The sequence below is a fragment of the Alligator mississippiensis genome, chromosome 1 (assembly GCF_030867095.1).
Source record: "Alligator mississippiensis isolate rAllMis1 chromosome 1, rAllMis1, whole genome shotgun sequence".
Taxonomy (NCBI): Eukaryota; Metazoa; Chordata; order Crocodylia; family Alligatoridae; genus Alligator; species Alligator mississippiensis.
Window position 1 is genome coordinate 211,447,411 of NC_081824.1, and position 25,692 is coordinate 211,473,102.

At 40.4% G+C, this 25,692-nt stretch overlaps 1 protein-coding gene across 8 annotated transcripts in view; it reads right to left on the bottom strand.

Annotated features, from left to right (window-relative positions):
* The window catches only part of BCL11A (BCL11 transcription factor A), a 108,889-nt gene that overhangs the window by 10,629 nt on the left and 72,568 nt on the right, over positions 1–25,692 (bottom strand). For 4 of the 8 annotated variants that reach the window (XM_014595066.3, XM_014595065.3, XM_059719532.1 and 1 more), the window contains one exon: positions 1–2,848. This exon is cut by the window's left edge and continues 3,389 nt beyond it. In XM_014595066.3, coding sequence (XP_014450552.1) covers positions 843–2,848 — 2,006 coding nt within the window. In that variant the 3' untranslated portion in view covers positions 1–842. The remainder of the gene's footprint in view (positions 2,849–25,692) is intronic. The other 4 variants (XM_059719537.1, XM_006273742.4, XM_059719541.1 and 1 more) reach the window with 3 other exon arrangements.

Consider the following 25,692-nt stretch of genomic DNA (forward strand, 5'->3'; position numbering starts at 1 on the left):
TAACTAGGACTTACTGGGTCATTTCTTTCTTTCTTTTTTAGGTAGCCACTGTTGTGAGAAACACAATATAGCATCATACGCTAGGTCCTAAAGGCTCATCGTTTTAACCAATGTTGAAGTAAGCTACAAGTTTAGAACAAGTAGGAAGGAGCCATCAACATGGTTTGAATAGATCCAAGGCACTCAGATTTTTTTTTGTTTTAAACCAAATGATAGTAGAAATTTACTTTCTTTTTCTTTTTTTTTGTTTGTTTGTTAGATTTCAATTAAAGGCCTTTTTTAATTTGCCCAATTGATAGGTTTAATCCTTTCAAGACAGAAATCTAGCTAATACAACTGTTTTTCAGTGCTATCAGTCCTGTCCAAAGAGGGTTACCAAAAGCATGTTTTCCTCCTCACATTACAAAACAAAACTGTACATGATATGTATTACAGGATGTATGCAGCATGGTTGGTTTTGCTTGTTTTTGTTTTGTTTTGTTTTTCTTTTTTTTTCAAGAACGGAACTGGAAACAGCAACATGTTTGCTCAGCAACTAATCAGGGACAATTTAAAAATAGCCATAACATACCATACATGCTGTCTAATTTAAAATAAAAAAAACAACATACACAACATGTAAATTATTGCACAAGAGAAAGGCTCAAAGTTGCGTAAAATGCAATAGTATTGCCCCGATACAGATCATGCATTCAAACGGTGAGAACAAAAAAAGAAAAATAAACAGGTGTGCTGGTGACAAGCACTTTCTTAATATCCTTAGCTTCCATTATTTTAACCACAAGGGACTAGAAAAAACTCTACAGGGAACCAGGGGCGGGGACGGGAGTATTAATATACCTCTATTCAGTTTTTATATCGTTATTCAAGACTCGATCACTGTGCCATTTTTTCATGTGTTTCTCCAGGGTACTGTACACGCTAAAAGGCATCTTACAAATTTCACATTTGTAAACGTCCTTCCCCACCTGACCATGTGTTTTCATGTGTCGGGTGAGTTTGCTACTCTGGGCGCAGGCGTAGTTGCAAAGCTCACACTTATACGGCCTCTCGCCTGTGTGGCTCCTCCTGTGGACAGTGAGATTACTACAGTTCTTGAAGACTTTCCCACAGTACTCACAAGTGTCGCTGCGTCTGCCCTCTTTTGAGCTAGGCCTTCCAGGGCCTGGACCACTAATATGTGGGGTGCTTCCTCCGCTTCCCGTGCCGCTGCGGCCTGAGATCCCTCCATCCATCTCCCCCGGAGGTGTGGAAAAGCGTAAACTTCCATTTTCTGATGAGTGTTCTGAGGAGGAGGCAAAAGGCGATTGTCTGGAGTCTCCAAAGTTGAGGAATGGATCTTTTAGCTGTCTAGAGGCAGCATACCCAGCTAGCCACTGGGAGTAAACATTTTCGGTGTTAGGCATAGCTGTAGCAGGCAGGTCGAACTCCTTCTCAAGTTTAATGCGTTTTGAGAAAGGGCTCAGAGAGCTGGGACTACCCAAGAGCAGCTTTTTGGATAAACCTCCAGAGGCAGATTCACCAGGTGAGCACCCCCTGCCATTAACAGTGCCATCGTCAATGCGATCTGATTCTCCAGCTACTGAGTCTTCATCGCAAGTGTCTCTGTGTACCTCCGATTCAGACAGGTGCCCTCGTTTATGTTTTTCTCCAAGGACCTGGTGAAAGGCCTCACTGAAGTGCTGCATGGAACTCAAGACCATCCCTTGCATGACATCTGGTATGGAACGGTTCTCCTCACCAGACCTGGAGTTGTTTTCATGGTGACGGGCTGCTTCTAGATTAATGCCGAAGCCATAGTCTGTTCTTTCATTTTCATTTAAGTCCTCCTCCTCTTCTTCTTCTTCCTCTTCCTCTTCCTCCTCCTCCTCTTCTTCTTCCTCATCCCCATTTTCTGGAATCATGTTGGGGTCATTCTCACTCTTAAACTTGGCCACAACAGACTTGAGGGCACTACTTGCACTGCCAACGAGGTCGCTGGTTCCAGGCTCTGGGGAACTGGCTGTGGAGAGACCATCATCTGATTTCACTGTCATGGGGGATGATTTGTGCATGTGTGTTTTCATGTGGCGCTTTAGCTTGCTTGCCTGAGTGCATGCATGGTCACAGAGGTTACACTTGTAGGGCTTTTCTCCGGTGTGGCTTCTACGGTGTACTACTAAATTACTCTGAAATTTGAATGTTTTCCCACAAAATTCACAAGACTTGGACTTTATTGGAGGCTGAGAGGGAGGAGGAGCTGACTGAAGAGGAGGAAGGGGTGGGGTGGCCAAAAAGGGTGGCTTGTTGCCTGGTTGGAATGGTTGCAGTAACCTTTGCATAGGGCTGGGCCGGCTCGGTGATAATGGTGGACTAGAGGTGTTTCCAGCTAACTCTCTAAGTCTCCTGGAGAAATCCATAGCTGGTGGCTCCATAGCCATGGGGTTCAATCGCAGTACCCTGTCAAAGGCACTAGGGTGATGGGTTGCAAGAGCCATTTCTTCTGCACCCAGGCGTTCTATGCGGTGTGGATCCAAATGATGTCTTGGGGGAGGGCTAAACAAAGGAGGTGTGGGTGGAAAACGCCCTTCTCCAAGACCCGAAGCCTCTCTCGATACTGATCCAGGTATTCTTAACAGGTTAAAAGGGTTATTGTCTGCAATATGAATTCCATGGAGTGGTGGCTGTGAAGGACATTCTGCACCTAGTCCTGATGGAATACCAACCCGCGGTGTCAGGGGACTTCCATGCTCGCTTTCTAAGTAGATTCTTAATCCGTGGGTATTCTGTGCATGTTGCAAGAGAAACCATGCGCTGTTGAAAGGCTGTTTACAAGTTGTACACGTGTAGCTGCTGGGCTCATCTTTACCTGCAAAATAATACAACAGCAACATAAATGTTTAATCACTGAATAGTTTATCAAGGACTGATCTTTTTTTTTTTGCCATCTAATCTTTCCTTTCCATAACATTGAATCGGAAGTGGAAAACAGAAATCTCAATGACTGCATAATGATGGGAGAGGGAGGGAAGCATACACATTTAACCGTGTCAAATCAGCACTGACTCCCTGCCTTTTTTTCTCTCCCTAGACACAGAAGAGGATGGGAACAGGTAACAGTGTTAAAGATCCATCAAAAAGATGATTAAGTCAATTAATTCTAATTATGGCTCCACAGATCTTACCTGGAACAGAGTCTGCTAATATTTAAAAGTAAAAAAAAAAAAAAATGTTACCAAAAGTGTCCTTCAGAAACATATACAGTGGTTAAAGAAGCAGCCTGAAGTATAATGATAGCTAGCAAGCTGAGAAATGTTATATTATCATCATCTTCATTATTTTGAGAGACTAACAATGTATACAAAATTAGACAACATCTCATGCCCTGAGCAGAGATTCAGCTTCAATTGCGGGGGGGGGGGGGGGGGGGGGTCGAGAAATAGAAAGATGCAGTTCAGCTAGTCAAATATCTGGACAGTATCCAAGAAGCCTGGACACATGCCCTATTGGAGTCACATTATTTCTCTCACTCTGAAAAGAATCTGAGGATGGTAAATGCCACTTTGGCAAGTAGCTAGCTAACTCTATTTCATGATAATTTATTTTCAGAGATAACATGGACATTATAAAAGAGCAACCAACTAATAACTAAACAAAAAGCTAACTAATAATGACACAAGAAAGCAGTCACATCTAATACACTGCAAAACAAGAGAAATGAAAAACTTTTGAGGATTGGAGGCACAGAACAGTGTGAAATATGACAGAGGCAAATACAGTAATATTTTTATTGATTACTGTAATTTTAAGAATAATCCAGTTTCACCACAGCACGTATTTTTGCTACATGTTGGTAAATTGAAATTATAGCAAAAATGAGAACAAAAAATTAATGTTCAGTCTGCCTGATGGTTCTTGTAGAGTTGCTATTTAGTGATTTAAAAATGAAAGCTCCTGAGGTTTGCTGAGAAACAAAAATATACCAGGCTTCCAAAACAAGGAAAGCTTACTATGATATTTGACTGCATAATATACCCCTGGCCTGACCTGTAATTTACTTTACGATGCATTTATGAACTCACTCAATATAAACTACTTGTAGGGAAATCTCTTTACAAGATTAGAAGGTAGATGCCAAAAAATTAGATCTCAAGTATTCATCCAATGTGAAGCATAAAAAATAATAATAATAATAAACCCCAAACTGAAAACAGACAATATTGGAAAGAACATTTCAATAGCAGCATTCTCTTATCTACAACCTTCTTATTCTCCATCTCACTTCAAAGAAGAAGACAGAAAGCTTTCTAAGAGTATTTTCATTATACAATGTGTTAAATAATGATTCGGGAATATGATAGACAGGCAAGCTATAGTTCTGGCTATAGTGACCCATTGCAGTTTTCCTCCATGCCTTCAGGTTCCTCTATTATTACATATTTAGTCTGACAATCTGAATTGGGTAAGTAAAAAGGAGATTCAACCATCTATAGTAGGCATTTAACACTTTAGCCACTTAAAAAGCTGTTGGAATAACATTTAACATTTCATTCTTCAACTGAAGCCAGCTTTTGAATAAAATGCATTACAGTGTTTAGTATGTGCCGTGAATACAAGCAGAGATAAATACTTAAATCTGTTGGAAATAGAACAAAATTCAATTGGACTTTTACATTCCTGTGCTCATTTGTGTGCTCAAAAATCTTAAATGTGAAAATTTCATTTTATTTTGCTGTCATAAAGTGGAAGTTTTTAACAACATACTGCAAGCTACGTGATCAGGCTACAATATGCTAACAATGTAATGCTACCCTGCTTCTCTATTTTATATATTAGGTCAGAGAAAATGGCATTTTATCTTATAATGAGGATACAACATACAGTTTTCACTATCACATTTTAGTATTCCCATCAACTAGATATTCTAGATCATAAGGGCAGCTAGTGTAATCATAATGTCAATGAGAAGGGCTGTTACGACTGAGACTAAAGATTACATGGAAAAAGCTGCTTTGAAACTGGTAATTATTACCAGTCCACTAATAGCAAATGATGCATTACAGTTTCACCATATAATCTGTATTTCACTCAGCTCCTGCCAGTACAGCCTTATTATATTACAGTGCTCACAAATTCTAAATTTCTAAACTACTGTCATCAATAAATGTGTTACTTGCCATAATTTGTAAAATTACTTTGTTCATAACATCTTCGACTTATAAAGACTAGAATTGATTTCCTGCAGGCAAAATTAGGGCTACATTGATTTAGTGAAGTGCAAAATGTAATATTATTCTTCATTTGCTTTGCTGAAAAACAACTTTCCAATTCACCATTCATTTTTGATAATCAAGATGATAATTTAAATTTACACTAATGTTTAAGTGCATAACTTCTCCAATTTTAAACAAGCTAACATGTTCAAGGAAGCAATGTAAAGAACACAAAATAAGACAAAGCAGTGAAATGGTTAAAATCCACCAGTGAGGTAGCTGTACATCCTGCTTTGAAGAAACACAATTTCTAATGTCTATTAGTGCTTGATTAATTATGAAGGCTATTGACTGACCATATTACCACCCAGAGATATGTTCCAGTCTAATGCAGGCTTGCCAAACTGTAAGAATTATGGCAATAATCCACAGACTGCCAGCAAAGGAATGAGATTTGTATTTAAACCACCACATTCTGGGCACAAGAATTTCTGCTTTCTTAGAACTAGATCTCCATTTCACCCATCAAGGCTCCTGCTTTTGGACACTATTCTGCTCAGCTTGAAGCCAATGGAATGGCTTTAGCAGAAGAACAGGACCCTGGAGTCTGCTCCTTTAAATGTTATGGGACCAATGTTACTTAAGCTAGGTGCATCTACAAGTGCTTTAAGCATGGAGCAATAAACTCTGGCACATATCACACTGGACAGTATTGCTCTCAGGTGCTGCATCCTCATGTGCGCCCATGACTGCAGCACATTAAGCAAGTCTGGAGTGGCCCCGGCTGGCAGGGAGTCTGGGAGTCAGCCTGCCAGCCTGGGGCTTCTCTGGCACAGTTCAATGTGCTGTGGAGGGGCTGGCTGGGGCATGAGGGTGCTTCATTGTGAGGCCAGCCAGCAGGCAACCTCATGCACCACCCTGAAGCGTCCTCATGCACCACCCAGCCCCATCAGCGTCTACATGTGTGGTGCTGCGCACTAAAGAACTCCACCGCAGGACAGTACTTGTATTTACAAGTATTAACCTATGACAGAGTTAATTAGTTTTCTGCGGCCTAATAGGGCACTGATAGGTGTAGACACTGATGCTTTATTGTGTAGGTAATTAGACAGCTCCACAGTAAACTTCTCATATAGATGCACCCACCCAGTAGTACCTTACTGCCATGAATAGCTCATTCATTTCTTCGGAAGCAAAGATGAAGCAGGGCAATATGGAGCCTTAATAAGAGCGGCAGAATCAAGACCTATCAGTAGGAACAGGAATAGCCAAGTCAGGCCAAATTTTGGATTTGCAATAGTTTTACAGCCTCCTGACATTCAAGCATGGGAAGCCTTGGATTCCAATCCTGCAACCCCCAGAATGCATTTGGTTTGATCACACAATTGAAGGTCTCCAACTCACCAAACTGCGAGACAAACTGGACAAAAGATTCCATTAATGCGCTTGCCTCTGATGTACCCAGCACCTCTATGTACCTTCTCCCACTCAGGTAACTGAATCCTGGAATAAACCATCTGTGTTTGTGGGTGGTGCGTGCGTGCTCTAAGCCTGGCCAGGAAATATACCTTGCATAACAACCATCCATGCAGTGCTACTTACATGCCCATTTTCCAGCTAACTCTACACAGAGATAGGATACAGCTGAACTTGTTTGCATTTGTCAGCTCTTTTGACATCACAATCTCAACTCCTTGCATCCTAAACAATGTCTTCAGCCTAAATGGAGCTCATATTCACCATCCCAGGCAACACACTCCCAACAAAGTAAAGGACCCTGCTCAACAACTTAAACAGCTCCAGGCAGTCCTGGATTCCTGCCTCATCATTACTGCCTCCTACTCTTCAAGCCCCTGGCAGATCTCAGTATGTTCTGGCAACAAACCTCCCAAAGGCTTACTGGACTAGAAGCCTTTAGTCACTCCCAGATCCCTCTTAGCCCTTGGCCATGATCCCACATGGGTTAATGAATCCCTACAGGAAGGTCACTAGGGACCACAGGTCCTCCCATTCAGGGGTGAAATTTACATAGATTAGCAGGTGATGGGCAGAAGTAAATACAGCAGAAGCAGAATATGATCATAAAGTACAACCGGAGGAAGCTGGACAGGTTTCCTTCCCATCCCTGGCCCCTTCTTCCAGCCACTCGCCTTTACATGGCCTGAATTATTTGTTCACATATTTACTGACAGAGCTCAATTCTGCCACTCTTACCCTAATACGGCTCAGTAGCCCAGTGCTCCACAAATACTCCTACTGAAATTAATGTTCAAGGCATTCCTCCATGTGAGCAACACTGGGTCCATAACAATTAAGAAAGGAGGACCTAAAGCTCACCTTGAAGATTTTCCTATTGTGACAGTGTTATATGCAATGTTATAACACGCAGAACAGTACTGTAATGTCATCCAGCAGCACTGCACTAATTTTAATGAGACCATCAGGAATGTCCCAATCATCCAGTTCTTTAGGTTAAACTAGAATCAGCTTGCCACCACACTAGCTTTCATCTGGGAGTGAAAGCTGGGCTTGAACTGGAGTCTTCAGTTCAAAGAGTCATAGGGTTTAAAGCTAAAAGGGACATCAGATCTAGTAGTCTAACATCCTATATAGCACCAGCCATTAAATTTCCCCCAGACCCTGCTATAATGTTAGCAGTTATCTTTGGCTCAAGCACATCTCCTAGAAAGGCTTCTTGAAGACACCAAGGGATGTCCGCTGCTCTCCTTGTTAGTTTGTTTCAATGGTTAATCACTCTCATGGATAAAAGTGTGTGCCTTATTTCTAATTCGAATGTCTGCCTTCAGCTTCCAATCCCTGGATCTTGTTATGCCCTTTTCCATTATCTTAAAGGGTCTTTAGTACCCAGAAGGTCTGCCCTAGAGTGACGCGCGCGCTCGGACCAAGTTACAATTTTGATCTCATTCTTTTTGAAAAGCTAAACAGATTAAAGTCGCTCCTGGCATTTTCTGAGCCTCTGAATCATTGGTGCGACTCTTTTCTGGACTCTCTTAATATGTGGACACCAGATTGTATGCAGTATTCTAGTATCAGCCTTACCAGTGGTATCTGCAGAGGTCAAAACACCTTCCTCTATCCTTACTCACTACTCCCCTGTCAATACATGTAAGGATCACAAGAAGGCTTTTTTGCCACAGCATTGCATTGGGAGCTCATGTTGAGTTGTTTGTTCACTATAACCTCTAGGTCCTTTCAGGATTGCCACTTTCCAGGACCCCACTCTAAAGATACAGCCTTCTTCTCAAATGTATTACTTTACAAGTTGCTGTATTAAAACACAATTTATTTAAACAGGCACAGCTTGCAAAGCAATGCAGGTCTCTATGTAACTGTCCTCTTTTCATCCTGTTCATCATTCCACTGACCTATTTATTATCTGCAATTTTTACCAGTAGTGATTTATATATTTACTTCCAAATAATTGATGAAAATGTTGAATAGCATCCAATCACTGAGGAACCCCACTAGAATCACCCAACAATGAGTCCCTCTAATGACTGCTTTTTGAGATTTGATGTTTAATCCATGTAAAGTGTGCTCTATTGACCTTCTATAGTGCTATTTTTTGGTCAGAATGTCGTGCAGTATCAGGAAAAATGCTTACAGAAGCGTAAGTATACTACATCTACACAGTTACCTTTAGCAACCAAATTTTAATCTCAAATTATGCAATCAGGTTTAACAAGATCTCTGTTTTACAAATTTGTGTTGATGGACATTAATTATATTCCTTTCCTTTATTTCTTTATCAATTTAATTCCATGGCAGTTTTTCCATTATTTTCCTCAGGTTTAATGCCAGCCTAACTGGCCGACAGTAATCTGAGACATTCTCCTTGCCCCTTTCTGAACGCTGGCACAAGCGTAGCACTCTTCCAGTCTTCTAGAATGCTCTCACTATTCCAAATGGTATTAAAAATTAACATCTGTAGGCCAGAGATTTCAAAAGCCAACTGTTTTAACCACACTTAGGTGCAAACTGGTTATAAGAACCAGCTGATTTCAAAACGTTCACCTGTTTTAATGCTGTGTTATTTAACATCCTTCATGACTATTAATGGGCCAGAACAGGGCTATCCAACTTCAAAGTGGCGAGGGATTACATGTACCATGGGCCTCACCAGAGGGGCCACACACTTAAGGGCTGTACTGCCTAGAGTCATAGGCCTTGAAGGATACATGTCACATGCAGGCAAGCAGGCACTCCCCACTCCCACTGTACCACACAGGGTGGATTTCTCCACTTTGCTGCTTTGTGTCTGTGGATGGTCAGGTGCTCCCCACCCCATTACACCATGTGTGCAGGACTGGGCACCCGTATCCCATGAGGCATGCAGCTCCCTGCAGGTTCTCCTGTGGCACAGTGCCACACTGGCACTCCAACCTGTCGGCTCCCCCAGCACCATGGGCTGCACCATGCCATGCCACTCCCTGAGGCTGGGCCAGGCAGCAGAAACAGGGAGAGGGAAAGCTCCAAGACTCCAGCTGCTGCTGCTGCCGGGGCAGTGGTTGCCAGGTGGGTGTCAAGGGGCTCCATGTGGCCCAAGGGCCAACAGGTGGACAGCTCTGGTTCAGAATACTTCATTGTCCTTGGGTAACCCAAGTACATCATACTGCTTCTTTCTAAAAACAGAACCATTTATTTAACACTTCTATCTTTTCTGCATCTTTATTAACGGATTTTCCATCTCCACTTACTCATGGGTTTCTAGGATTTATTTCTAGGATTTATTTTCTTCTCAATATACTTTAAAAACTTCTTTCCATTGTTGCTCACTCTACCAACCCTGGATTTTTCCCTGATATCTTTAGCTTCCCTTATCAATTCTCTACATTTCATATGTTCTCTTTAAACATCTCATTGAATAAACCCTTCATGGTTATCTTTTTCGCTCTCTTTTTTTTACATTTGTTATATATTATTTTTAATTGCAATCTTCACTTCACCAAGAGAGACAATATGAGCTTTTAACCAAAGTTGTCCTCTGTCCTAATTGGAGAATCAGGGCTTTTTGGCCATCTAGTAAACCCTTCTTACAGAATAACCATTTACACAGTTCTGTCTAAATACTTTCTCACAATCAATTTCAGTTACAATTTTTCTCAGCTTTATAAAGTTAGTCTTTCTTTAACATTAAGTATATCTATAACAGGTTAGAACTTAGTGGAGGCATCTACATGTGCGCTTTACTGCAGGGCTGACTAATTAGATCCTCAGTAAAGCATCACCATCTACACAGGTGCCTATATTAAGGTACACTAAATTAATTCTCTCCGCTGTAGGACAGTACTGTCCGGGACAAGTACTGTCCTACAGCAGAGTAGTTACGTGCGCTGAAACACACATGTAGACAGTGACAGGAGCTGGCTAGGGAATGAGTATGCTACAGTACAGGGGCTGCCTGCCAACTAGCCCACCACTGTAACACTCTCGTGCCCCCGTCAGCCCCTCCACAGTCCAATGCCACCACCTGGAACCCGGGGCTGACCCTCCTGGACTCCTTGTCAGCCCAGAGCTACTCCACCCCAGCTCAACAGCTGCAGTCCCAGGCACACATGAAGACACTGCGCCCAGGAGCAGCTAACTCCAGTGAGAACTTCACCAGAGTGACTCCAGCAGTTGCCCTTTCTGAGCTTCGTTAGTTAAGACATAGACCCATATGCATTCAGGATCCTGCAGTTTTGAGTTATCAATCACTAAAATACATAATAGGATCTGTAACTTGGAGTACCACTCTCACCTCCTTTACCCAATTTGTCCTTCCTAAACAGTCTATAATGAGTGATTTTAACATTCCAACCATGTGAACCATCCCACCAGATTTCAGTAATGCCAGTTATATCAAATTTCTTCTCTTCAATAAGAATTACCAGTTCTTCTCCCTTGTTATCCTGACTCCTAACATTGGTATAAAAGCAATTGAAAAATATCTTCTTTTCACACTTTTTTTCATGTTGGCTCTGTTTGTTGCTGACGCACTGAATTTCAGGTTGTGTTACATTTGCCGTCTTGCCCTCTTCTCTCTGCAACATTTGCTTACTATCCTCCTGACTGTTTCAGCAAGTCTGAAACTGAAAAGATACTTTCCCTACCTGTAAGGTGTGCCCCATCCTCCTCACACATCCCCCTTTCTCACTGGAATGTGGAAAATGCTCCATCAAACCAAAATTATCTGCTTTACACCAGTGGCACAGCTAGCAATTCACTTCCAGATCTGGCATCTCTTGGGTCCCTCAGATAGGAAGGGAGGAGTAAGAGCTTGTGAAAGTGATTAAACAAGTTGCTGCCATTTCCTGTCTATTTTTTTAACAAAAAGTTAATCTCAAAGGTCCTGCAAAAGTCCTGATAGGGGCCCTTGTGCTATAGAAGCACAAGCTAAGAAGCAAACATGGGACAAAAAGTCAGAGCCCGTGCTTTGTCATGGCAGTCTAAGCATGGCATGGAGGCAGTATAACCCTTTTTTTTCCTATAGGTTTACTGGTCATTTTCTTTTCTCTCCCAGCACTGCCTCCCTCCCCCTTATCTCACTCTCTTTCCCCCCTCCCTTGTCTTCTGTATTCTAATTTCTCTCTCCCTATACTCTGCTTTTTGCACATCCTTTCACAACTTCAGATCATGTCAACTTTGGTGCACAAAAGCTTGTGCTGTCTATATTTACATTTTTTTTAATTTAGTCTATACGGTTCATATCTACCCTGTCTTCTGACTGACTTTAGACTATCACGGCTATCTACATCTCTCTACTCATGGCGGCAGTGTAGACATGACCTTACTGATTCACAAGGAATCTTCCATGCAAAATGAAAGGAATGGGCCAAATTTAACCCTGAACTAACATGACTGATTTCACCAGATAAATTTGACCCAATCCCTTTAGCAAAGCATTGCATATTTTGCTTAAAGACAATTGCAGTTCTGTTTTTACATGCCATCCAGCAAACTATAAGATTCAGATCTGAAGAAACTGCATTGCATTTTACTAGCATGATACTTAACAATTCTAAAATAACAGTTCCTTCCCCCAAAAAATTACAACAACAAAACTTCAATCCTCAAAAAAAAAAGAGATGATTTAGCTGGGTAACATATGGGTGATAGATTTAGCTCCTGATCTGAAAAATGCTAACCAAGTGGAATGTATATTGGCATTTAGTGCCTTTAAGGGCAGTCAGCACGTTTATTCAATAAAATATGAAGGCATGTCTGCTTTTAGCATTAAGGGGGCTTTTTTAAAAAGACATTTCTTCTCTACTGTTCTCACAAATATATGGAGTGGAGTATGTTCAAATACTTTGTCCTGCTATATTAGTCAAAAGAAACTGAGATCTTGAACAATATAGCTGACTCTGAACCAGACCCACAGGCATGTCCAAAGCCACCAGCAGCAGAGCCAGACAAGAAGCTGGGGAAAAGGCCAACTAGGAAGAGAAGCTGTCAGCTAGATGCCACTGCTGAAAAAAAATCATTTTGGAGCTAGGCATGTAAGTGCATCCATTGCCAAGCGAGTAATGGAATAGTATGCATTTATGTGCCAATATGCCTTGGAAGAGCTTCCTTCATTTCTTAAAAGTAAAGGCTAGTCCAGAAAAGCTAAAGACAGATGGATGTTTTTCAGAACAGTAACAATGAAATACGGGGTTCTGTTGATATGACAAGGGCAGAAGTTTATTTGTGAAAGACCCCATATTAAGAAGTTAATTATAAAAACAAAGTGCATCTTATTTGAGGGCATCATGCAGGATGAACGCATTCTAGAATATAGTATGTGAGAGCCAAGCAAAGCCTGGTCACAATGTTCTCAAACACCAAACCAAGGTAAGCAGGGAGAAAATACTATGTATGTGCTTGTAGTTTCCAGGGGAACTCACTCAGCTACAGACCTTCTCTTTTTGGACAAATTCGGGTCCCAAAATCAAAGGCAAATCTAGCAGACTCCAATCAGCTCAGGGTCTGGCAATCGGTACTGCTAGGAAGAGTAAAAAATGAGTTGATATAGCCAGCCACAATGTTCCCATATCCCTAGTGTATTGTATTCCACAAAGGTTATACCTATACTACTGTGACTGCAATGCCGTGTGGATGTGTCCACACTAGCTCTAGAGTAGGAAGTCAGTACCAGCCTAGCCATGGCAACACAGATGTCACTACTAGCTAACTGCCGAAGTATTTACCCAGCTTCTCATGAACATTTTGTATCCTGAGCTAGTTCCATGCTGCAGCAATTACCAGTACCTGAGTTAAACATAGCATAGGAACATCAACCCTGCAAGCACAGCAGTACTGGCAATGTAGCCCTAGCTTAACTCTCTTCAAAGAAGCATGAGCGCTCTGCTACAGCCATCCCTCTTCAAGTTTCCTCCATTGCCCCACAGCAAAAGAAGCCTAAAAGTGACATGGAGGCCCTCTGCCTTCTTACTCACTCTGACATTCCCTAAGGAATAGCAGCTCAGCTCCCTTTTCCACTGGGGCTTGTGTTGTCAAGGTTTCTGCCACCCTTGGGACATGCCATTAAAGGGCTTCCCATTGAAGGGAAGGCACAAAAGATGGAACAGAGCCTTGGCTGAATAACCTTTTCAGAGGCATTTGCTCTGGCTGCTGTGCCTCCCCCTCCTGCCTCCTGCTGGGAGCTTCTTTCAGTCTGTCCCATCTCCCTACATGCAGATCCCTAAAGGAACTAAGTTGGTAAGTTAAGAATAGTGCTGTGCACACCTAGCACAGGAAATATCCTACACATGAACCTGGAATAAATTAATTCCCCCTCCCTGCATCTCCCAGAGAAGTGCTGAGCACCCAGAGTTCAGGGTGACATCCAGCGGAACTCCAGGACCTCCTAAGTGAACGACAAAAGGCTGGAGTAACACCCCAGACTTCAGCAGATTCGCTGTTCATTTACACTAGTACAAATGAGTACAGAATTATTTAAAGTGCTTTTCTTTGGACCATACCCATTTTCCTGAGTCTAAAGAGTATGTAAAAACCTGTCGAACTGTAGACGATCATGCCCCAGTGGTACACTGGATGAGGCTCAAACTGTGGCTGTAGATAGTTTAGGGAACTGGGAAAGGGAAACAAAGTAAATGTGCTTTGACTGTGGATAAATAATATGGTCTATAAGCAGTGAATTAAAAAGATTTTAAAGAAGCCTAATTTTTGAGAAAGTGCTGAGAGCCCACTCTTGGAAAACTGGGTTCTTCAAGGTGTCCGGAGCTGAATATCCAAACACTGAGACTCCTCAATTCACCCATTATTTCAAAAATATTTCTGCTACCTGAATATCAGAAACACAGTGCTGTCCTTACAGTCCATGAGATAGGAGTCTTGGTGCAAAATGCATCTTGTTCTCCTGATAAAACTTATACTTGCCAGGCTAGATCAGGGTCGAAAGGACAAGGTTCTTTTCATTACAAGGTTGCCTATTACAATAGGTTGTCACTCTTGTAGACTCCTGTATAGCTCACATATATCTTTTGTTACCAAACACACAGGAAATATAAAGTTACTGAGACTGGAATACCTGAGAACTATAACAAATACTTTCCCATCTCTTCCAGCTTTCACAAAAAATTATTTGAAGAACACTTTGAACCAAAAACAGGGATTTCTTTATTCTCCTTCAATGTTCAATAATTGCTTGCTTTTGGACTGATAAATTCTGGATCATTACAGTCCTTAAAGGAGGGGGAGAACAGAGTTAATTGTTACCACTTGTACTTGATTCATCTCTCCTCCATCTGGCTTGTCAAATTTCTTTTCTTTTGCAAATCCATCCTGTTGAAATGTCCTCAACTAAAACTACAGAACTGAAACTAGCAGGCCACAGGAACCTTTTACCACAGGCTAGAGATAAATGTGTTCAGCCAGAGTCTTCTGTAACCCACTTCTCTCTTTGTGAGAACTGAGGGAAAAATATCCACTTTTCATGGGTCCCCTTCTCTGCTGCTTAGCAGCACTGATTTAAATGAGCAAAACTATAATTTTTAAACAATGTTCTACTTACTCAGTGAGGTATTTTTGATAGACCACACTGCAAAAGACATTATTATTATGCTGATCCACTACATATGGTTTATTTGTTGATGTTGTATTTTATTAGCAGTAGTAGTATTATTAGTATTATTACTGCTATTGCTATTACTACTGTTATTATATTAGTGTATTTATAATTGCTGTTTTGTGTCCTGTATATGTTGGCAAGAAGGCCTCTAATAAATACTGGGCCTGACTTACCATTCTGTTGTACAAGTTTTATGCCAATATAACTCTATTGATTTGAAAACTGTTATAACAGAGCAATGAATCAACAAAAACAACAATAGTAATAAAAAACGTTTTAAAAAAGTACCACTGAAACTCATTAGAAAAGGAGTCAGTGCTAGACTATAATGAAAAAATAGTTTTCACTGTATATAAACAAATGAGAAACTGAAGATAAAGTAGAGTAGGAAATAATTATAAACAGTATTGACACTGACCCAGAGAACTGGTAAAAAAAAAATTGGAAAAAGATTTTGTGAAAAATTTCAAATTTTTAAATTTTTCTTTTTGTAGGATTCAAAGTGGCCCTGTTTTCTATTTTTTCAGTAACTTATCATTACTTTTATCCATATTTCGTTAATGATATTATCACTGAAATCCTTATAAACATTTTCAATTTTTCTTAAAGCTCTTTCTTACTTTCTGAACAAGTTATAAAATGATTTTAATAAAAACATGAGTTAAAATGTCACAGAATGGTATTTAAAACTAGAAGATTTCAATAATTTCTAAAACTGTGTATGAAAATCTCTTTGAAAGAAGGCCCTTTTGACAAAAAAAAGAAAAGAAAAAGAAAATGTGCAAAAAAAATTGACCTGCTGTACCAGCTTGTTTTCATTGCCTACACTAAAGGAAAAAAATGCAAGCAGCAAAAATGATAAAAAGTAAGTGGTAATTACCTTTCAATTTTAATAATTGGAAGTCTGATTTAGCAATCCTAGGAACGATTTTTTTCATAAAATATGACTTTTAAGCAGATGGTGTCTCTTAAAATTTCCTGATGACAGCATTATCATACACAAGCTGAACTATTACTATTCTGTTCTACTTGCGTTCTTATGCTACACCCTTCTCTGTGGTATTTGAATGCTTTCACTCATGCTGAAAAACTATTTTAGATTCCAGTTCATTAGGGGCAAAAACTGGCTCACAGCTTGAATAGAAGGGGCTTTTTTCTTTTCCTTATTACAGTGTGAACGCAAAAAAGACAGGATTCTACCTGCAATGAGGTAGGCTCATGAAGGAGAAGTCAGAGAATTCCAAGGTCAAGCCAAAGAATGCCCACGCACCAATAGCTTAAACAGCCACGGGTCCATTTTCCTTTACTCTCGTGCCCTTTACGCCTTGTCCAGGGGAAGCAGAGATCCATGTACTGAAGGCGTGGCCCTTACAGCAAACAGACCTTTCTTTCCACAGGTGAAGAGTCCAGTTTCCAAGTTAAACGGGTGTGACCATGCAGTCACACTGCAATTCAGCAATGGTTTACTATTTAAAGTAAGAAAGCACCAGCATTATCAGGAAGGTCAACGGAAACCAGATCCTATCACCTACAACATATTTAAAGTTTAAGAGCTAGAAAGAGCAGAACAAGAGTTATTTGAACCTAACAAAGGGGTGGGGAGTAGTACTAGAAAACAGAACAAAAATAGTTATGGTCGCCCTATTTCTAGTTCTTCCCTTCAAAACAATAACAGCACCACACTATCTGAGAGCAAAGGGCAAGGAACTTCCCTTATGCTTCTCAGGGTAGGACCCATTATTACCCATTGAAGTCACTACAATTGATCAAAATGTGTTAGAACAGGCCCACCCAGGGCCCACTGTAATTTTGTGGACGGCAACTTGACTTTTAATATCAAAATACTCCCCCAACATACAACTCACTCTTTTTTTTAATTCTAATAAAAATAGAACTCAAAGACCAGAAGCGAAACTGAACCTGTGCGTGACTTGGAGAGCTCAGCAAACACAGAAATGGGGGCTGCTGTCCCCTAGAGGCATACCAAGGCTGCCAGTCATACTGGTTTGACCTCAATGTCTGTCACCATTTTCAAGGCGATCACTATTTGGCCACAAAAAAAACTGCTTTGGGCTCCAACTTGGCAAATCCTGGGTACCAGTCTGAAAGTGATTTTGTGCCTTTTAGAACTTGGGGGAGAAAAGGTGGAAAACTATCAGTTTTTGATAAACAAAGCATGGAAGTAAATTTCAATTGGTGAGTTCAGACAATAATGTGGCACTAAAAATTCAGCTTTAAATGATTTTTTTAAAGAGATCCTTCCAGCAAGTGTGAATCGATCCAGTAAATGTAAGTTGTCTATGCTCTAATACTAAAGCCATGGAGAAATAAAGATAATATACCAATCAAGTAGTATGCAATATAAAGTAATCCCATTAGCTGCAAATACAAGCTGTAGTGTCTAGTATTGGACTATATTGTACAACTACATTTGTAAATATATTGATATATGGGTACAATCTTGCTTGTCTAAGAAACAATTAACAAAGCAATCAAACCCTGAAAGGCAGATCCATCTCCAGTTCTCTTCCCACTGACTTCAACAGAAAGACTCTCATGAGCAAGGATTTTTTCAGGACCAGTCCTACAGTCACTAAAACCATCTGACTACTCTTGTCATGCAAAACACCAAAAATGGTTACAACTGTTGTAATGGCTGTCTTTAGTCAGCCTGACGTGGGGGTGGGGGGTTGTTTTTGGTTTGGCGATTTTATACTTTTCCTTTAAAATTTTCTTAGTATTTTAAATGAATAGATTCATAAACAGAAGTAATGCCCAAATGGTTCCAGCTGAAACTTCTCCAGTTAGACCTACTTGTATCAGGTAGATACAGTCTCTTTCAGACACTATTAAGGGTCTATCAGGTCAATGACCCATCAACTAAGAAATCTCACGTAATCCTTGACCTGACAGAGCATCAAAGCTCCTTCAAAGCAGTCACCCGACTATCAAGTAAACAATACTCTGTTTCAACAGTCCATAATTACGTATTTACCCAATGGCTGCTAGGGACAATCAAGTTAATAATTCACTTTTTAAATACAGTGTAATTATATAGTTACAGAGAAGTTCCGAATTATTTTGTTCATTCTCGTACACCTATATGATGAATTGTTTCCTATATTTCTTTCTGTGGGTTCCTTTTTCCTTTTCTCCTTTCTCATAGCTACTTAACTGAACAAAAGGCAGAGTACACTACAACATAGAAGGCATGCTAAAATGATACTGACAGTCAATTTCTAGAGTCCATGCTCAAGAGGCTGTGTTGTCTAACAAACCGGGCGGCTGAACAAGAGACGGGAGACCTGAGTTCCATTTCTGATTCTGTCAGTCACCTACCAGATAATCTTGGGCAAGGCACTTCACCTCTCTACCCAGATCTTTACACCCCCACACTTCGTCCACTGCGTGCAACTGGACAGTAGACCCTTCACAAAGAGGGACTATCTGGAATTAAATGTAAAGCACCCACCACCAGGGGGCTCTAGCCACAGCTGGGACTACTGTAATACAAATAATTAGAATAAGGAAAAGCTCCCATTGACAACAAAGAGGCAACTACAAGATTTGATCATGAAAGTACCAGGGCTAAAATTGTAGCCACTGTATAATAGACCATTTCACGCAGATGTAGAAACCACATGTGGCTACTGCAATAAGAAGAGTAGGGCTTGTAGTGTGCATGTAGAGGCCTATATGCACAATAGCTGCACCCACACAACAGAACCTGATCCTATAGATCAAATTTATATTTAAGAAAACAGAAATGCAATATTGAAGTCATCCCTATCATTAATTCACAGTGCTTTTGTCCAGTGGTCCATAAACTACATGATAACTAAAAGAACACACTCTTTCCTGACCTCAGCAGAAGTCTTAACACAACATAGATTTCTAGCTTTTCACTCTTCATTCCCCTTTTTTCTATAGTTTTAAATTATAACTTTTGCACCACTTTGTTCTGTGACTGATAATACTGTTTCCCTCCTATATTGCTGTATAAGTGGAAATATTTTTTTCACACATACAGGATCAGAAGCACAATCATATGCTTTTGTATTACTGAGAGCAACTACTAATGCTGTATGACACAATTAGAATCTATGAGAAATTGCTGAAGGATGCTAATGAAATACACTGGACAGTCCTTGAGAAATCGAACTGAGCTGACATTTTGAAACCGTTCTGATCCCCCTCACAAGGAGAAACAATGGATGAAATACTCATGCCACTACTCCCTGCTACAGATACTTCAGTAAACACATTTTTTCTACATGTAGATGAATCTATATAAAAATAATGTCTATCATTTATTCCTTTTATTTTTAAAACAATCCCGTGCAGTATTTTACACATAATTTTCTAGTTATCTAAAGTTGTCCCAGATTCCATTAAATAAGTAAAATATAAATTCTTTTTCCCATGAATAGACTATTTGTATTGAAAGTGTAAAGCCAGAGCTGTACAGCACAATGTGTTTCATGCTAGTCAACATAACAGAATAAATTTATCGCAGATGTAGTTCCAATTAAATTAACGGAATTACGCCTTCGAAGAATTTAGGAAAGACAATCACTCAGGAGGCAGCCAGAATACAGGTGCTGGCTCTACCCAATTATATGGCACAGTTTTCATGGCCTGAGGTGTTCCATCACCTACTAGAGATATCTACCAGAGAGCTGGCCAGGATGCCAGTACCCTTCCCCAATGGCTCTCCTAAATGTCATAGTAGTTGCCACCCATGGAAGTAGCATTCCACAACTTTTCTCAAAACCCTGCCTGAGAGGTATGCTACTGTGTCTGTAAAAGCTATAGTGTATGGCAAAATGAACTGGCTTGAATACTGTAAGCAACACAGCCACGCAAGCATGAAACTCTGTGCTGAGAAATTCTGTGCTAGTGCAGATATACTGCTTCTGCTGCTCATGCTAGCTCAAGTATCCTGGTTTTGTTCATCCTAGACCAGTGCTGTGAACTGTGCTAAGGCCAGCATCCTGTGCAGACATTCCAGTATCTACACAGGCACTCAAGTCACTAATATAACCTGGCTAACTCAACTTACCCATCTTATTTTTTTCAATACCAAGATCTTAATGTAAAACACTCACCCTAGAATTACATTGACCTAATTATCTCAGGCTAGGTAGGGCCTGAAACTATAGTTCTAAACAATAATCAATACCAGCTCCAGGACTTGGGGAGATAGATACAGATGATTTATTCTTCGGCCCCAATTTCCTCAAACTCTTTTTTCCACACCTTCCAAAATAGAGCCTCCTCCTCTGCTTCACTTGCTTCACTTTCCTCTCTGTCCCAAAGCAGTGCATTCAGAGAGCACTGGACTCCACTAGAACTACCTGAAAAAGAGGGCATTTTGACCAGAGGTTCTGCAGATCACCAAAGTCAACATCCCTATCCACCAATCATCTATTGGGAAGGGAAAGGTTTACTCTGCCTCTGAACAGATTTGATGTCACTAAGAAGTTGCAACTACACTAAGTGCTGCGCCTGATCCTTACAGGAGTCGGTTTTGTATGTGTACAACAGAACACTAGAAGAATTGTTAATTTTTTTCTTTGTAAATAGGACAAAAGATATCATAAAATTCTCTGCTCTCTTTTGGTTTATTCTGCCTCATTTTTATAGTCTACGTATCCCTGAAGCTGAAAATTATGTAACGCATGGACTAGTTGGACTTGGAGGAATGTAAGAACTGAGTGAATTTCTATAGCTTCATAGCATTTTCATAGCACACAGAGCATTTTCATAGCGCACATCATCTCTACAGCAAGTCAGGAAATGCAAAAGGGGCATTTAAAAATTTTGGTGATTCAGGCTTCCGGCATTCAAATTCACAGAAAGGAAAAGAGAAAGAAGAATTTCTTGTTTATAGATTTGCAGATGAAATCCAGCAAAAACCATGCAAAAAAATGTCAGTAGGGTTGATTCAATTTCCAAGCTTGCAAGGTCTCTTCTATCTGAGTGTTACCCGACCCCAGTAACACGCTTTGTTCCAAGGTTAAGATCGGTTTCCTTACAATAATGCAGAAAGCTATTGTTTCAGTTGTGGCTGCACAATTCGGCTTTGAAGGACAGGTTAGTACCACACTACATTTAACTGGATTCAGTTCATCTGATTATACAGTGCCTTGCTTTCTGGAATATGTAATCATCTCTTTCTGATGACATTTTAAATATCCAACTAGACAAATAATTGCAGCAATAATTGATAGCTGAGTCAAACTGGAAGATTATTGATTGGCACAGGACCCACTGAAACAAATGTTCATCTTTCAAACATTACAGTAAGGATGCTTAAATCTAACTTTTGCTAATAAAGGGTAAAAATCTGATTTACTGATAATGTCACTGAAAGAGACTATGCACTTCAGGATTTGATTACTTTGTGAATTTTTTAGAAGAAAAATTAGGCACTGTGATTTATATTTTATTTCACACGAATAATTACAAGACTATGGATAAGTAGTTGAAAGTAAACACATGCAGAAAAGTCTTAAAGAGTTGCTTATTAACTCTCTACCTTCCTGAATGCTATTTATCTGTTCTTAATTACTGCTTACACAGTTTATTCTGCCCGGACAGTCCCCGTCCCCCCCTTGCTTTCTCTAAAGTCATTGCAGGCTGCAAGAAAGGAGCCACCTAAAATATTATTCTTACCTGGCTACGAATAAAGTTGAAGTGAGATGCTTGAATTCTATGGGGCTGAATCCAATCTCAACTATACTGGTACAAATGAAGAATGATGCCACTGAAGTCAGTTGTGTTACACCACTGTAAATCCAGCCTAAGAAAGGTCAGGATTATGCCTATTTGCTCAGCCACCGATTTTGTGACCTAAGAGTGTTTTAGTGTTAAAAATAAAACTGCATCTCAAACCTTTTTTAATGGACAGGAGCTTGTTTTTAATTACAAAATTAAATCATCTCTGTAGCCCCCCCTGTGTTCAGTGTGAAATAGGGGAGAGGATTTGTGAAACTTACTGATTGAAAAGAATCATGAATAACCAATGTGGATGCTTGCATATGAGACATGACAAACAAATGAGCTGCCTGGCTCAGGAAAGTGGAGCCATTGTGAGGCAAAAGCCTGAAATTAGGGGGAAAAAGCATCAGAATATTTGAGCAGGGAACAAAAACTATAAATTCAGAGTAAGAGATGAAAAATGCACTGAAACGTTTTGAAACTGAGCCATTATGAGCTGATTTAGTCTCATAGCTACTGTTAAAAATCAGCCGCTTGTTAGATGTAATGATTATCTGAGCCCTGACACTTAAGGCATATGAGGGGGCTTGTTGAGCGGCTTTACTCTAATTTAGAGATCCTCAGTTAATTAGAAAGCCCTCAGATTTTCTGCAAATGCAGGTCACTATCGACAGCTCATGCTTTTGATGCTTTCCGTGTGACAGTTGTTGGACTGACCTTCCACGAGCTGGCAGGGTTGTCCAGACTTTTACAGTGTCAGAGAATTCAATCACCGCTGCCAGCTTAAGCAGGAAGTTACACGTAAGGTTACTGTACTCATATACTCCGTTTCCTCACATTAAACAAATGCTGATGAAATCTGCATTTGCTTACCACTATAAATAGCTCTTATTTCAATTTTTTTTTCTTAGTAGATGTCACAAACAGTCTAGAACTTCAGGGTACTGGTTTATTTAAAACCTTGCCAAGCAACACTCATGAGAAAGGGAAGTGTTTTACAGAGACTGACTTGCTTGTATTGAAACTGCAGCAATTGTGGAACAGAAACCCCTTTTTGATTTTTGTTTCCTGATTTCTACAGCAGGTATCAGAGGCTGCACCTGCTCTGAGATGGAGTCCCTGTTTTCATTGCAGACCACATTTTCAGGGGTGTGTGGGGGGGTCATTGTCATAAATCAGGCACACAAAAGGCTCAGCATACTAATTTCTTAGTCCATCAGCAAACTGCCATCGTATTTTTCTAACTGCAGAAACAATTGTTCTACTTGGTGTTAAATTATATACTCATGTAAACAAAAACTAGTGAGCCCAATCCTGATCCCGCTAAAGCCACTGGGAACTTTGTTTACCTGTGTTTTGTATGTGTGCATGCATTTGATGCCTGGATTTTAAAAGAATGAAATGTATCAAGGATTCATCTAGGCTATGAGCTAACTGTGACTGGAAAGTCTCAAACAGAAAAGGTGGGTAACTGGAAAAAACAATGTATTGCTCATGCATGATGCCTGCTATCAACAGGCCAGATCCTGCTCTCCTTGGGCCCAGTTCATCTTTGTTGTGCCTCTTTATACTCACACAGAGTGAGTGCAAATCAGATCAGTAACATCTTACACCTCCTTTACACTTGCAGAAATGTACAAGGTACAAGGGAACAGTCACTCTGGCCCTTTTTCACACAGCTGATGTGGCACTGGATCTAGAAACAGCTTTTGCTGCCGAGTGAAAGTATCAACCCTCGTGGGAGCTATGGTACAAACTTATAGGGACTTGAAAACAGCATATAATGCAGAGCAAATACTAATTTGTATAGGCTGCATTTACACAAATGAGCACAGAAGCTCCAGAGTAGTACCTTCATGTTGGCTACGGAGAGAGCCTGAAGAGCTGCTCCTTGCCCAGTCAGATCCTGCACCTTGTCCAGTAAAAGGTCACTAACCACACAGGATCCTCCTACTGCACTGCACAGTCCATCTGCCAGTCACACTGGGGCCCAGCAAGGCACAGTTCCTTGTTTAGGCAGGAACTTGTGTTTTTTTTAAAGAAAAAAAAATCTTTCTATGTGCATATTTATACAAAAGACAAGAGCTGTTACTATTTGTTTAGTTGACTCTCAGACACAATCTGGCAGAACTTTAAAGCTAGAGGACATCTTTAAAAATTACAACAGCAAAGTAAAATGGTAAAGCTCTCTATGGAGATATAAGAAAAAAGAGCCAAAAGTTATGGTGGAAAATCCCAGATGAAGTGCATGCCTACAGCTACACAGTGAATCACTGACAGACACCAGAAAATTACCCATCAGGAACGACTCTACATTGGCAAGGAAATGATCTACTAGATAGTTTCAACTTCAAATATGGTCCAAAGATGATTTCATCTAGGTTTTTATACCAACCTAGTCCTTGATATAAGCTTATTTTCTGACCTTTCCCCTTTCAACTCAGGTGTGAGATAGATAGATAGATAGATAGATAGATAGATAGATAGATAGATAGATAGATAGATAGATAGATAGATAGATAGATAGATAGATAGATCCTCTGTTCCTGCTCCTTTGCTTGTAGCCATAACTTTTGCAATAATAAGAAGATATATTTAACTGCATGCATTTAGCAGCAATATTTTTTATACTCTGACCCAAGTCTTCAGCTACTAGGCAATTTGACAAGGATGAAAAAGATCTCATGGAACATCCAGGATATATTAACTCAGCAGCCAGATGATGTACCAAGGTAGAAATCAAACTTCCCAGGGAAGTCCCTCAAGCGCCAGACCAATTTTCCTCTAGGGGCAGCAGACTGAGATTTCTCCCTTGAAGCTTCCATGGGTGGGATGTGAGGAGCAACCACTGGCAGAATCAGGCCCTAGTAATCTCTAGTATGGAAATGTATATTTTCCTATTGGATAAGAGAAATCCATGCACTTGAGGCTTCTGAAACCCTCACTGGCTGTAGCTCCCTAAGAAATGCACTTAATCCACAGGTCCCTTGGCTGCACTAGTCATACCTTTCCTCCAGTCAATGCCGTTCACTGTAGGTTCCACTTATCTCCAGGGTCCACCTCAGCAGATGAAAGCTTGCAAGCACTTTTGCCCAACAGCATCCTACCAATGTCTAGACTGCTTAATATCAGGAAAAAGCACTACTGGAATCTAGCCTTGGTCCTTCATGTACCACATGTGTATCATTTCCAGCCTGATAAAAATGTTCTGATTTAAATTTTCTATTTGATAAAAATGTAATGATATTCAGTGACATGGCTGAATACAGCCCACTAACAAAGAACTCACGGCAATGGTGAAACATAAAATGTTACCCTTCATAAGGATGGGAGATCAGGTTTATGGCCTTCTCAATCAAGTCAAGAATGAAGCCTACTACAAACTGGAAGACCTGGCTTGGAGGCTTTTGCCCACTAAGCCTCGTCTGGGCTTCTCCCTGTTGCTGTACCTCCTCAAGGCAGAGTGCTGCACAGGGACCAGAGGATTCTGGGATCCTGGTACATAAGCAAAGGTACCCTGCTTCTGGCTGGGTTCCACAGGTGTCTCGGGAACATGCGCATTTGGACAGAATGATGAGTGTGTGTGGATGGGAAGTCCTCCAGAAAGGGACTGCTGTAGGATAAAATGAGACCCAAATACAAAACGGTATGACAAGAAAGAACAGAAGAAAGAAGGCTTATATATGGTATATCACCTAACAT